At 48.4% G+C, this 14796-nt stretch overlaps 2 protein-coding genes across 2 annotated transcripts in view; one reads left to right on the forward strand and one right to left on the reverse strand.

Moving 5' to 3' along the window:
* The window catches only part of ZNHIT6 (zinc finger HIT-type containing 6), a 194780-nt gene that overhangs the window by 112346 nt on the left and 67638 nt on the right, over positions 1–14796 (forward strand). The window lies entirely within an intron of this gene.
* CCN1 (cellular communication network factor 1) lies at positions 524–3312 on the reverse strand. Its single transcript, XM_032360918.1, has 5 exons — positions 2992–3312; positions 2470–2683; positions 1763–2119; positions 1430–1641; positions 524–1304 (listed from the first exon to the last, which is right to left on the reverse strand). Exons 1-5 carry the CDS (start codon positions 3052–3054, stop codon positions 1002–1004), a joined length of 1149 nt encoding a protein of 382 aa, XP_032216809.1. The 5' UTR covers positions 3055–3312; the 3' UTR covers positions 524–1001.

The raw sequence follows: 14796 nt of genomic DNA on the forward strand, positions 1-14796 counted from the left end.
GACCCTTTGGCTTTGAATTCTTATGAAAATAAAGCATTATTATTTAAATCACAAATTTAGCTTTCAATTCCTTGTGCTCTCTACAATGTCTAGTGTTCAGTACATATTTTAAAAACAGAGTACTTTAAATGCAAAGATTTTTCTCAACTGAGGATAAAAGCAATCATTGTCCTATTTTTGTAGGTTAGTTCCCTGCTCTTATCCTAAGCTCCTAGAACAGTTCCTGGCACAAAGTAGGCACTCAAGTAGTTCTGTTTGAATGACTGAAAGAATGCATAATAAGCTAGGCTGTTCCCAAAGACTACAGGCAGTCTCTAAAAATACCCAATGCCACACACGCAGGTATTAGGTAAATATTTCTTTATTAAATGATTAATTCCATAAATAAATTCTTTTCACTGAATATAAAATTAAAATCATTTACAAATTATTCCAGTATTACATTTCCCTTCCCTCCCCAAAAGCTACATTTTTGATAAATAAAAACATTCAGTCTTAAAACACCTGATTTCTGTTTGCCTTTAGAGTGCAGTTAGCTGCCTCTCACGGACACTCATGGAGTGTCACCTTCAGGAAGGGATGGAACCCCCTCCCATTTACTTCTGTCAAAAGATGAAGGCTTTAACTGATCAACTAATCTTTTTTTTTTTAAAACAATTGTAGAACCGAAAGAAAAAAAAAAAGCCTAGAGAAAAATATGCTTACCAAATAATTTACAAACAGAAAACAGAACGTCATCAACAGCACAAGCTCCAAAATGAAGCAGTAACGTGTGCTCCAGTATTATGAAGCGAAGTATTCTCCAATTGTGGCTGCATCAGTGTCCATCTGCACCAGCACCAGTTTCCAAAAATACCTTAATACTACTCACGAATGAGCAATGCATCCCTTCTACAATGAGCCCCTCAGCCCCACCGCCCCCACCCACAGCTCCATGATTCTGGCACGCTTCTCCCCCCTCCCCGTTCCGGTCACCCTGGTGCTGGAAACCCGGGTAGCAATTAGTCCCTAAATTTGTGAATGTCGTTGAACAGCCTGTAGAAGGGAAAGGCCGCCTCGTTGGCATGCGGGCAGTTGTAGTTGCACTTGCAGGACTGGATCATCATGACGTTCTTGGAAAACGTCTCCCCGTCCTCGCAGCGGAAGCGCATCTTCACGGTGCGGGTCTGCTGGGGCGTGCAGCACCGGCCGTCCACGCACGAGCCGCAGTACTTGGGCCGGTACTTCTTCACGCTTGAACAGCCGGCGTAAGTAAACGTGACAGGTTCAGGGGATTTCTTGGTCTTGCTGCACTTCTTGCCCTTCTGGAAGAAAGAGGCAAGAAGGAAAGTTAGGAATGGGGGTTTCTCGTTCTTTCTTGGAAGACCGCCCATCCCTCGCTCGCCTGGCTGCCCCCGAGCCGTCTGCCAGCACCCCCACGAGAGCTTACTTTCAGGCTGCTGTACATCGGCTGGCCACAAGGCCGCACTTCGCAAATCCGGGTCTCCTTCACCAGGCGGCACTCTAGGTTGTCATTGGTGACTCGTGTGGAGATGCCCGTGCCGCAGGTCTTCGAACACTGGGACCATGAAGTGGTCTGGACAATGCATTTCTGGCCATGTAAAGAAGGATTGTATAGGATTCGAGGTTCCGTTCCAAAAACTAGAGGCAGAGAAGAAGACACATTTCTCAGAGGCATAGTGACCCCAGCACGTTCAAGGACCCATTTCTATGAAGCTTCAAACTGGGAATGTGACATCTTTCGGGCTGGGTCTCAGCTTACCTGGGAGCCGCTTCAGGGAGCCACCTTTTCCGACGGCGATCAATTCATTGTTCCTGGTTAACTCCACCTCCGAGGCATCGAAGGCCAGCCCCTTGCCCAGAAGGCCATCCCTGTCGTCCATGGGGTCCTTGGCACCGTCCTCATCACAGACCCACTCCTCGCAGCACTGCCCGGTGACTTTGACCAGCCGGGGGTTGGGACAGCCCAAGTTGGGGAGAGAGAGTTCTTGGGGACACAGAGGAATGCAGCCCACAGCGCCATCGATACATGTGCACTGATGTTTACAGTTGGGCTGGAAACTTTCCCCATTCTGGTAGATTCTGGAGTTGTATTCACAGGGTCGGCCCTCTGACTGAGCTGCAAAGAGCACCAAAAAGAGAAAGGGAAAAGAGGAGAAAGTTAAGATTCCCAACCGTGGCCTGAAACCCATACATATTTTCTGCTGTTAAATTCAATTTATGGTAAAGTTCCCTACAATTCCTCGGGGACTCCAGACCAGAACAATAAGTTAGTCAGGAATCACTTTTCCGTATGCGCTTTTCGTTGGGCCCAGACACACTGAATTGCATTCCAGACTGCTGAAATCATGTGCCTTTCTGCCAAGCTACCAACAACAAAGCATCACCATACATGGTCTCAAAATTACTAAACTTCTGGACTACGAGGACTATTATTTTTTTAAAGGGGCCAAACCACAAGCATCTTACCTCTGCAGATCCCCTTCAGAGCGGTGGAACTGGCACCGAAATTGCATTCCAGTCCCTTGGTGTGGTCGCAGGGCTGCATTTTGCTGCAGTCCTCATTGAGCTGCTTGGCGCAGACTTTACAGCAGCCGCAGCCGTCCCGGACCAGCCCGACTCCTGGGGCGCACTTGGGCGCCTCCTGCGGGCAGTGGCAGGCGGCGGGGCAGGTGGAGAGCGCCTGGAGGGGGGTGAGAAGGCAAGCGTGAGACTCGGCGAACGGCGCCGAGGAGCCCAGGGAAGGGAAGGGAAGGGGGCGGAGGAGTCCCTGCACCGGGTCTCTGATCCTGTCCATCCCGGCCACTCCGGGGCGGCTGCGTCTGCCAGGAGGCCCCCGACGCGTCTGCAGGGGGGCCTAAAGAAAGAGCTGACCCGAAACGCGCTCCCCCACCCCCGACTTTTTAGTTTAGTTTTCCCGGCCGGGGGCAATCTGGGGAAAGGGGAAGGGCCTGGGAGAACGCACGGGGAAGCGGAGGCAAAAGAACTCACCAGCCTGGCCAAGTGGAGAAGGGTGACGGCGAAGGCGAGCGTCCTGGCGGTGCGGGAGCTCATTGTGGCGCGCAGAAGGAGTCCGGGCGAGCGCGGAAGCAAAGACGCCAACACACTGGTGCGCAGCGGCCGGGGTCGGGTCTGTGGATCCAGGAGACGGGCCGGGCTCCGGGCCGGGCGGCAGGAGGGCGAGGGCCGGGGCGGCGAGCGGGCTACAAGCAGGCGTCCTTCTCGTGAGGTCCTTCCCGAGGAGGCGCGAAGGGCGCGGGTGCTGCTCGGGGGCGCTCTCGCTCGCGGTCTGCCTGAGCGCCCAGAGCCCGCCTTTTATACGGGCCGGCCGCGGCGCCGCGTGTTGCAGTGACGTCGGCTCTGTCTGCGAGTTCCAGAATTCTCAAACATCTCAGGAATGCTGGTTGGCGCGGGCTGCTGCCAAGCGCCTCCCCTGGCTCCGTTGCACCTTTTTTTTTTTTTTTTTGGTCCTGGACCCGTCAAGAAAACAATCTTCCGTTTTTTCCACTTTAAATAACTACCTCTATTGGGGAGGGCTCTTTCTAGCGTTTTGGTGCTGATGATGGTGGTGGAATGGGCGAGGGGGGCGAGCTCAGAACTTTGCCTGCCCTGGGAGGGTGGGAGGACCTGGGAGGGAGGAACAAAAGTGGTTTTGTCTGGTGATGCCGAGTTGACCGGGCAGACTTGGAAGCTCTCACCCGGGAAGGCAGCGAACTGTTTGCTTGTTTACAGAGAAGGTGAGAGTCAAGTTATCTATTGAGAGGTGAATGGGGTGGAGGAGTGCGTCTATTTGTGGATTTCATAGAGGCATGCTCGAATCAAATCCCAAAGCTTTGGTGTGGTGTTTATTAGACAAGTTAAGTGTGTTGCAAATTAATACCCGCACTGGCATTTATGAATGAAAAGAGGGAAAAAAAAAATCAACTCCCCCCACTGTCTGGCAGATTCCCAGGCAGAGGTCTTCCCCCTTCCGCCCCCCTCCCTTTTTTGGTATGTCGTACTTGTTTGTTTTTGGAGGTTCCCACTTCAGTTCCAGCCCACTGCCTGGGTTGGAAGTCCGAGAGGAAACGAACGCAGGGAATTCTCTGGGAGACTGACTTCTACTTCCTCACGGATGCGGGAGACAGGGTAAGCCCTTCCAGCCTCCCTCCGTGGGCAGGAGGCAGTGCTAACTAAACAGCCAGCCAAAAGCTATGGGGACCACCTTGCAGTGATTTGTGCAGAGGTCATCACCTGTGTATACTGCAGTGCCGAACCAGATCCCAGGACCTTTGTGCCCAGTGGATCTAAAGCTAAAAGTTTTGTGGGGTTTTTAACATGTTTCCTTGGGACCACTTAGAAGCCTCCCATTTCAAGTGGATTGCAATGCTTTTCTAGTTAAGTACAAAGAAAAAGATTCGAATATAATTAACAGAATAAAAAAAAATCCAGTTCTGTCTTTAGCACACTCAGTAGAAGCCCCCCAAAAGCAGTTTGCTTTAACATCATCAATATCATTAGTAGGCCTGAGAAATTATCCCTCGAAATTTAAAAAACTGTCTCCTTGTGCAATTTTAATAAAAACGTGATTATGCTAACCTTTCTTTTATATGTGCTCTAGAACTCTTTGTTCTTTTAAAAGTGTAGGGCTGTTCAGTCTTCACAATTTAGCAGTCTTGCTTAAGAAGTACTTCAGTGCCAACTTTTCTGTGAATGACTGATAATCACAATGAGAAGCTACTGCAGTGAAAACATCCTCCAATAAAGAGAACTGCGGCAGGAAGGAGTTAAGTTTCATTCATTCAAAAGTGCCCTTTCGTAAGTCTAAGAGGCTTTTGCTAGTAGGAGTAGGATCTCTAAGTCCTTGTTGGAGGGGGTTTGGGGTGCCGGGCTTACTTTTTAAGACTATGGCTAGTCAGGTGCTATGCAAATAAAAAGAGGAAAATCTGGGCCCTACTTTGTACTCAAGACAGTCCATCCATTATTATTTGGGAAACGTTTTTTTCCTGCATTAAAACTTCATTATTGTTTCCCTCTTAATGAAGTGATTGGGAATGCGGGTGAGTAGGCGCAGCACAGGGTGGGAGGAGGTCGTGGGGAGAGAATGGAGAGGAGTGTTCCTGGCTTCTGTTGTGGAGTCTTTTCTATTTGACTTCATGGTTGTAAGTATTTCCAGATGGTGAATCAGACACCAGACGTAACAATATTTCCATATTTGGGTATAGCAGTAGCCTGCGTTTTTAACATTTTTCTGCCTCTGTTATCCAACCACAAAGCATTCTTGACAGCTTCAAATGTTGTTAAATATAGACTTAACTTCTGTTCCCAGAGCAGGAAATTCTTTGGAATTCCTTGTTTTTCACGCAACCTGTCTATCATGATTTAAAATAAAATTATAGTGGATGATCCAACTGGCCGCTGTTATACCTTGCTCTTTTATTGAGGAGGACAGTAGATATGCAAAGAGATTCTGCCTGCCGCACAGCTTTGAAACACAGGCCATTCCAGAGATTCCTTTAAAAATCAGATTAAAGTTTTCTAACAAGGGTGTGTGGGTTTGTTTCTGGGCTTCAGTTGGGGAATCTCAGAGGATGAGTTTACCCTAGAGGAGAAACTTAGAGAACCTTACCATCAGCTGCCCATTTAAAGCCAGGAGTGTGTTGTGGGAGGGGGTGGGGAGCTGGAGCAAACCGGGCCGGGGAGGTGGGGGAGAGAGAGACTGGAGCAACCTATGTGCACAGCCTTTCCATATACTATGTCCTGGTGTGCCTGCTAGTAAACGACGGCATCAGAGGAGAGGAACTGCAGCTCCTCATGTCCTGCTTAAGGATGGTCCAGAAACCCCAGATGTCCCGTCGCCTTTTCGCCTCCTCCACTGAGAGCAGCAGATCAGTTCACGTTGACAGATTAGAGGGGAAATGTGCAATTGTTTATGGGTAAGTGTCTTCGGATGCTAATTGTGCATGGCTCTTTCGCTCTTTTTTTCTCCCTCCTCCCTGCACGGACACCTGGTGAGGGAATAACGGGCCCGGGTTGTTTCCTTGGACTGCACGGCACAGAGAAGGAGCTGCTTGTCTTCCGCAGCTCCTAGCTTTGAGCTGAGTGATGGGGACATCTCTCACCCGCTGCTGCCAGGGAATTTTAGGTCACCAAAAGAAAGGTTCACTGTCTGGCGGCAACTGAGAATAATAATCACCTTAAAACTGTCGACTCCGCTTTCCCAGCCCTAGATCAGTGGTTCTCAAACTTTGGCGCGTCTCAGAATCACCCGGAGGGCTGATTAAGAGACTAATTGCTGGGCCCTAACCCCGGTGTTTCTTATTGGCTACGTTTCTAACAAGTCCCGAGGTGATGCTGCTGCTGGTCCGGGGACTCCCACTCTGAGCAACACCGTCTTGGACGATAGGAGTGCCTCTACTAGCGGTGTGTCTGCGCGTGCATGTGCCCTCATAGTCAGGTCCTCGCCTGCACACCCCGTCTCACAACTACACATTTTACAGCCATTTAATGAACAGAACATTTTACGGGGACGGCAAAAGATCAGCTTTAAGGTAGCGCCCCCCCCCCCCCCCCGCCCCGCATCCTTTCTCTCCACCCGGCTCCGGCCCCTACCCCCACCCTGGGGAGTGATGGCAGGGAGAGCCAGAGGTAATCAGGCTGGCGGCGAGGGCTGGGGCGGGGTAGTGCTCCGCTGCCCTGGGGACCCCTGCGGAGACAGCGTGCGGGGTCCGCGTCGCGGGGAGACCCGGGGCTGAAGCCGTCCGCGCGCCGGGCCACTTGCTGTCCGCCGCCCCCTGCCGGCCGCCGGGCCAGCGCGCCCGAAGTCGCGGCGGTGGGCAGGACTCGAGGTTTCCGGCGGCGCGCGCCGCAGGACGTTTCCAGCCCCGGCCCATATTTGGTGAAAGTCTTTCAAGACTCCGTCATCCAGCTCCGGGGGGCGGCGGCGGCGGCGGCGGCCCTCGGAGCGGGCCCTGGGACCGCGCGGCTGCCGCCGAGTACCGGCGCCTGGACCTCGGGCCGCGGGGCCTCAGGCCCTGCGGGCGGGCGGCATCAACGCGCGCGGGAGACCGCCGCGGCCCAGCCCCTGCCCCTGCCCCGGCCCGCACCCCTACAAGGGCCCGGGCCCATCCCGCGCTGCGTGGGAGGCTGGCGCGGAGGGCGCCGCGGCCGGATTATGTCACTTTTCCCGTCCACCCCACTGTTGACTCGTCCTCCCAGCGGGGCAGCGAGTTGCCGCGTTGTGCCAGACTTAGAGGGTACGCCCAGGCGCAGGGGTGTGGGTGTGTGTGTCAGAGGGTGGCGTTGGCTTCGACCTGGAGCCCACCCGAGAGCAGGGACATGGAATTGACTCTGGGGAGAAGTCCCAAAGGGCTGGGTCCTATTATCCCGAGAAGGGAGAGAGGCTAGATGTAGATTTTGGCTTTTCTGGGTCTCCCACTACCCTTTAATCTTTCTCATCAGTAAGTACCAAGGCTGGGGTGGGGGGTGGAGTGGGGGTGTGGACCCCTGGATAGGAAGCCCTAGCTCTGCTGTCCACAAGCCTGCAGCTGTTCATCCTCTCTAGACCTCGTACCCTTCACCGGTCCATTGGGAAAGGGGACCAGTAAGTAGTACAGCTAGAGCAGCCCCTTTCAGGGCTAAAGTTCTTGCCATTCTCTCCTTGTCTTATTATTATAAGAGAAACAAACACTTAACACCACTCTATGTTAGGCTCCCGTTTTGAACGCCTGCTGTGTGTTGATTCATTTAATTCTCCAGTGCCCCATTGAGGCGGATCCTCTTGTTAACACCATCTTCTACCTAAATGAAGACGTGGGTGGGGCGCCTGGATGGCTCAGTCTTTAAGCATCTGCCTTGGGCTCAGGTCATGATCCCAGCATCCTGGGATCGCTCCCTCTCCCACTCCCCCTGCTTGTGTTCCCTCTTTTGTTCTGTCTCTCTCTGTCAAATAAATAAAATCTTAAAAAAAAAAAAAAAATGAAGACGTGGAGGCACAGGTGGGTGGTTAAGCAAAAGACACACAGTTAGGAGGTAGCGGAATTGGACACAGGTGTCTTGGTTCTAAGAAGCCTCCTACTTAAACATTATGCATACTGCCTATTCCCCATCTCTTCAGATATTCAGGCCTGCCCCCTCTCCTAGAATTTTACCTTTTTCTAACTCTATCACAGCTTACCCAGACATTCCAGGATAAAGGCATCAAATAGAAAAATAGTTGATAAGTTAACTGAAGCTGGGCTAACCTCTGAGAATTGCCTAATGTATTGACTCTTGGGAAGGAGGGGGGAAGGGGTGTTGCATTTTAACAGGAAAAGCCTTAATGCAAGTAAATTTATGCAGTGGGCTTTTAAGCACCTTTGCAGGCTGGTGGGGACCTTTGGGGTCCTTCTGATACCTCACAAGCCACACTGATCGAGGAGTCTTAATGTCTGGAGTAAGGCTCGAGCCGGTAGAAATTGCATTTGTCACAGAGATAAAGTTTTCAAGGTCATTTACTTGATACCTTATCAGTCTGAGTGTGCCTTACAGGTTGAATATGCTATTAACCTGTTTTTTTCCACTAGATATTTAATTATGTGTGTATCTGAGGACAAACTGATTATCCCCTTTGAACCCAGATTTATTCAGAGCTCCTGGTATGTCATGGCACTGTGGTAGGCACTGGTGACATCAGAAAGAGGGCCTTAACATTGACCTTCCCCTGGAGGACTCTGCAGTCTGTTGCAGAAGTGGGTACAAAGTGCTCTACGGACACTTCTCTGCCTGGAGAGTGAAGGTGGAAATACTCTTAGTCTGAAAGGATGAGTAAGAATCTGATACAGGGAAAGACATTGGAAACAGAGGGAAACAGAGACTTGACATGCATGACAAGAGTGCACCTAGCGTGTTTGGATTGTTGGATTCCTTTGGGGAACTGGCAAGAGACGTAAGCTAGAACAGTCTGCAAATAGGTTCACCTGTCATATCCCTGGGACTCTGGCAGTTGTGAGCCATGTGAAGTTTGGCCTTGGTTTCCTCATCTATAAGATAATGGGGTTGCCCCAGCTCAGGGTACAAGCACTGAAGGACTCATAGGGGTAAACCAAGTAACAAAATGCCACAAAAGGATTTGTGGTGGCTGACACTAGGCTGCAGCATTGGGGAATCATGGTGAGAGTGGGGATGAACCACGGGAGTCTGAGGTTGACAGGTGAAAATGTAGGTCTGGCGATTGTCTATTTTCTCTTTTTTTTTTAAGATTTTATTTATTTATTTGACAGAGAGAGATTACAAGTAGGCAGAGAGGCAGGCAGAGAGAGAGAGGAGGAAGCAGGCTCCCTGCTGAGCAGAGAGCCCGATGCGGGACTCGATCCCAGGACCCTGAGATCATGACCTGAGCCGAAGGCGGCGGCTTAACCCACTGAACCACCCAGGCGCCCCTATTTTCTCATTTTTTAAAGGATATCAGAGATCTGGATTTTTCTGTGAAGTTCTTTTAAATATTGGCAACTAATTAAAACAATGTTAAAAAGCCATCTAAGTCATTCCTAGGAAAATCAAAAAAGGCAGTGTCTGGGGCTGCCAGTTGTGCTTTCTGGCCTGAATGACTCCAGAACCTGTCCTGCTCCATCCAGCATTCTGTTACTCCCAGCCACTCACAAAATATCAGGTCCTAGCACCCAAGGCTCCATTTAATTATCAGGTTGAGGAGGCTTTCATTTACTTAAGAATCAGTGCTGCCACTTAACTCAGTTGTAGGAGTTTATACTTTATAAACAGAATTGGAATGAGTCTTTTTCTTATTTTCTACTTCACTCACTCCGAGACACTACTGAGTCTACTTCTTTCTTCTCCTCCCTGAGTTTTTGTTGTAACCAGCTGGCATTGCCTTGGCAGCATGATAGGAAACACTTTTTTTTAGGGCATCTGTAACCAATGGGAACTATATCTGTTTATTTCCTCCACCTGGCATCTGTCCACAGGAAGCGAGGCATTTCTAACCCCCTCACCTTACAGAACTTATTATTTGGTGATAACACAAAAACATTTCATTGGAACAGACCAGAAGGCACTTCTCCCACTCCACCCAGCAATCCGTCTTCTAAACATGATTAAGCAATATGATATGTATTAATTATCAGTCACTATTAGATACAAACGATTAAGAGTAAACCTTCTTCTCTTGTGTTTTATTTCCAGAGATATCTGTCTCTTAATTGCCTACTTAAAACCACACTTACCACATTCAGAATTTAGAAAAGATTTGATTCGGGCAGAGTACTTGAGCACACAGTTCCTACAGAAAAATTGAAGCAATTTATTCTTGCAGGTTTTTGCTGATCTGAGGACTAAGAACAAAGGAGGATCCTGGCTGTTGGGCTGATTTTGTGAAATAAGACATAAAGACACATTTAATGTTTAGCAAGATGCTTGGGTCATAGTAAGTGCCTAATAAATTCCAATTACTGCTACAGCTAAGCCCCATCATTATCTTAACTTCTATTACAATTAGCATAGAATGAGCTAGCCTTATCCTCTGGAGAATATTCTGCATTATTTGGACTAGATGAACTCGAGTTATAAAAATATTTGATAAATGGTATATGGAGGAAGTGATTTTAAAAGTCCATGCAGCCCAGTTCTCTGGCTTACACCAAAGTCCAAGTGACCATTTAAGAAAGCACTTGAGCTCTGCCTGTCATGGAATTGCAAATTTGCATACAGGGAGTGGTGAGCCCTCTGACATTTTGCCTCGGTTTCCTCATCTATAAAAGACAGTGGGGTTGCCCCAGCTCAGGGGTCATGCACTCAAGTGCCCCAGGAACCAGCCAGGTATAAAACACTGTACCTGAGGAGTACTGGCAGCTGACTCTTGGCCTCAGCAAACGGGAGCTATGGGGATAGTTTTATCAATGGGACCTAGGTTTTACCTGCCAAAGACGAGGGAGTTAGTGTATGTAGAGATGAATTAGTGATTTTATCTAATGTTTATACCCTTGTTGGTTATAGTGTTCCATTTTGTCTCCATTTAAATGATGAGAAAACCGGGGCACCTGGGTGGCTCAGTGGTTTAAGCCTCTGCCTTCGGCTCAGGTCATGATCTCAGGGTTGTGGGATTGAGCCCCACATTGGGCTCTCTGCTCAGCAGGGAGCCTGCTTCCCCCACCTCCTCTGTCTGCCTCTCTGCCGGCTTGTGATCTCTGTCTGTCAAATAAATAAAATCTTAAAAAAAAAAAAAGTCCAATTTAAAAAAATGATGAGAAAACCGAGCCTGAGCTAGCTAGAGTCAGTAATTGGTGCAAGGGCAAAGAGCTGTTGAGGGAGAGCAGAGGGTCTGTCTCCAAAGGTTATTCTTTTAAGGAAGAACATGGGAGGGATGCCTGGGCGGCTTAGTTGGTTGAGTGTCTGCCTTCTGCTCAGATCAGGATCCCAGGGTCCTAGCATTGATCAAGTCTCATATGGGGGCAGAGGGGTGTTGGGGTGGGTGTAGGTGTAGGTGGGGAGGTTTCCTTGCTCAGCAGGCAGCCTGCTTCTTCCTCTGCCTTCTGCTCCCCCACTTGTGCTCTCTCTCTCTGACAAATAAAGTCTTTTAGAAAAACAAAACAAAACTATAGGATTGCTCTCCATGAAATCTGCCTTAGAGTTTAGAAACTTGCCCTCAACGTCTTGACCTCCCCTGAGAACTGACTGTAGACTTTACTTTCATATATTTCTTAATGTTTCTTGGACTTCTGTGGTTTTCAGTAATTGTAGGCCCCAGTGTCTTCACAAGAGTCTGGTAATGAATTAGTTAAGCAGTAAAAAAGGGTTCCCTCCTCACAAGGACCCTTGCCTAAGCGAGCTCCTGTTTCCTCTGAAGAAAAAGATATGCGTCAGAACAAAGGAGGAGCTCAGGGATTGAGAGATACTTCTACTGTAACTTAGTCATCACCATCAACTTTGTTACTGGAGGCAGACAGAGCCGGCACCTCCCACAACCAGGTCACCGCACAACGGTTACTAAGCACGGAGCCCTCCAGGCACCCACCCTGAGCTCCCTGTGTCTCTGAGACTTACGCAAGCGCAAGCATCTCTTAGCCGTGGATGTGACGGTGGGGGTGGGGTGCCCAAGGCTATGGCAATAAGTAAAAGGCAAAGAGCACCTTGAGGCTAGTCCCAGGCATTTCTTTTAAATTTTGTACCTCCTCTGCTTTGAGTAGGTTTTAGCTCTCCAAAGGAAGAAAATGTTTTTAAATAGCTAATCTGTGTGTGTGTGTGTGTGTGTGTGTGTGTGTAGTTGCTTCTTACTTTTATTTCTTTTAAAATTGAGATACAATTGACATATAACATATTAGTTTCAGGTGTGCAACATATGGTCCAATATTTGTATATCGTAAGAAATGTTCACCACAATATGTCTACTTAACACCGGTCACCACACATAGTTACATTTTTTTCCCTTGTGAGGTGAACTTTTTAAGATCTACTCTCTTAGCAACTTTGAAATATACAATACGGTATTATTAACTGTAGTCACCATGCTGTATATGACAGCCCCAGGATTTACTTATTTTATAATTGGAAGCTTGTGCCTCTTTGATCCCCTAAACAGTCAATTCTTTACGGACAAAGATAATAGTGTTCCACACTTGAATTTTTGAGACTCTGGGAAAGGCTGCTGGGGAATGACAAAAGTATAGAATATATAATGAAACATTGCAGATCCAGAAGGTTAGTAATTCAGGTCAATCCTATAAATATGGTATGTATGCCAGGCTTTGTGCTAGGTGGCAACACCAAGAGGAATAATATCTACACTTGGCCATCAAGGCTCTCAGAGCCTAGGGGGAGGTGTAGACGTTGGTGCAGAGAATACAATATAGAGATCTACACTCTAGGTGTAGTGCAACCAAATTGCTTTGGGAGTACAGACAAGGGACATCTAATTTAGAGTCCCACCCCTTAAAGATGTGAGGACTTGCTGAGTTTAATAAATTCTGATGGCTGGGAGTGGGTCAGGCACAGTTATGCACAGATGCTCGCATACACATTCCCTTTGAAGTTGGCCGTTGCAGAGGACGTGTGCATCTTTGTGAGACAATAGAAAACACCTAAACGTGAGAACCTTATGATGAGCCTCTTAAGATACATTGATGACATACCAGAGCAGCCTTTTGGGTGCTGGTGGAAATTCTTATCACTATGGATCCTTCTTTCTGAGAGGGGAGGGAAGGGAACTGACATTTACAGGACACCTGACAAGAGCCAAAAGCCTTAAAGGTGATCTTATGTTATGTTCACGAAAATCCTTTAAGATGAACATTTTAACATTTTCAAAGTGGGGTTCAGAGAAGTTAAGCAACTTGCCGAACACCAGTTAGAATGTGACCCAACAGGGATTCTAACCCAGTCCTGTCTGACTCCAAAGCCTGTGACCTTTCTACATTTCCTTTTTTTTTTTTTTAGAAGATTTTATTTATTTATTTGACAGACAGAGATCACAAGCAGGCAGAGAGGCAGGCAGAGAGAGGGGGGAAGCAGACTCCCCGCTGAGCAGAGAGCCAGAGGCGGGGCTCGATCCCAGGATTCTGGGATCACGGCTGAGCCAAAGGCAGAGGCCATAACCCACTGAGCCACCCAGGGGCCTCTCTTTCTACATTTCTGCTGCGCTGTCCTGACTCCCCGAGTTTCCAGTACTTTTAGGAGTGTTTCCTCTTTTTCTCCTTTATTGTGTTGTTACCCTCCCCTTCATGGAGCCGGCCTTTCCCTTTTCCTTAGCCCTTTCAGATTCATTGATGTTTGAAGTCTTTGAGCCACTGGCGCGTCTAGCTTCTAAAAGGAGGTACACACTGACGTGAATGGGAGCATTACCATCTTGTCGACATCATCACCACATCATTATAATCAGCAGGCGTGGTGACTTTCATCTCCACTTACATTTGCTTCTTTGCTGGGCACTATGTGGAATGATTTAGATGTATGTGATTTCTGTTATCTGGGGACAGATGAAAAGTTCCAGAGGATGTGGAGTTTAATGAGCTATAATGAAGGAACGGACACCTGGGCGGCTCAGTCAGTTAGACATCTGCCCTCAGCTCAGATCATGATCCCAGCGTCTTAGGATGGAGTTCCTTGTAGGGCTTCCTTCTCAGCGGGGAGTCTGCTTCTAACTCCCCCTCTGCTCCTCTCTGTGCTCATGCTCTCTCTCACTTTTTCTCTCTCAAATAAATAAAGAAAATCTTAAAAAAAAAAAAAAAAGGAAAGAAAGAAGTATTATTTGGGGATTCTGTGTTTGAAAGACAGAAGGGAAGAGCCAGGGCAGTCAGAGCCCGCACTAGACTGCTGTGTAGGTCTATAAAGGCAAGGTGGTAACAGTGAAAGATAACAGAGAAAGAGCAAATACAAAGAGAGTGGAAACTCAGAAGAAAGCTTGGTGACTATATGAAGAGGGTATGGGGCCGGTGCACTGAGGCACGCACACCCATGCACATTCGTGAGCTCCCATGTTGCGGAAAGTAAGGTTGGGAGGGTTGGGATGAAGGGACCATCGTGAATTATGACATTCCCATGGATTCATTTTGTTTTCTAGTTACCGCAGTTGATCTAGATTTCATTCATCTTTCTTTTCTCTGGATTTTCACCACATTCTAGGTCATCATTCTACTATTTTGAGTAGAGAAATCCTTTACTCTCAGTCCAAGAAAGGGAACCAGAAAGGGCCTACTTTGATAGCTGGGCCATCTTTATTCAGGGGCTTACAACCCTAAAAGCTGGAGCCATAGGAGGAGGTAGGGGTGAGGAGGGAAGGGGAGCAAACTCAGGGAAGCTTTCTGAAGTGGCATAAACTGAGAATCGAGA

This window comes from Mustela erminea, chromosome 10 (assembly GCF_009829155.1).
Source record: "Mustela erminea isolate mMusErm1 chromosome 10, mMusErm1.Pri, whole genome shotgun sequence".
Classification (NCBI taxonomy): domain Eukaryota; kingdom Metazoa; phylum Chordata; class Mammalia; order Carnivora; family Mustelidae; genus Mustela; species Mustela erminea.

What these genes read in the sequence shown, in the direction of transcription:
- CCN1 (XM_032360918.1), bottom strand. Translation starts at nt 3,054, where the DNA reads ATGAGCTCCCGCACCGCCAGGACGCTCGCCTTCGCCGTCACCCTTCTC. An exon ending in TCTGAAGGGGATCTGCAGAG is followed by an intron (nt 2,120 to 2,469) that starts GTAAGATGCTTG and finishes TGCTCTTTGCAG; the next exon opens with CTCAGTCAGAGGGCCGACCC. An exon ending in CTCCCTGAAGCGGCTCCCAG is followed by an intron (nt 1,642 to 1,762) that starts GTAAGCTGAGAC and finishes CTCTGCCTCTAG; the next exon opens with TTTTTGGAACGGAACCTCGA.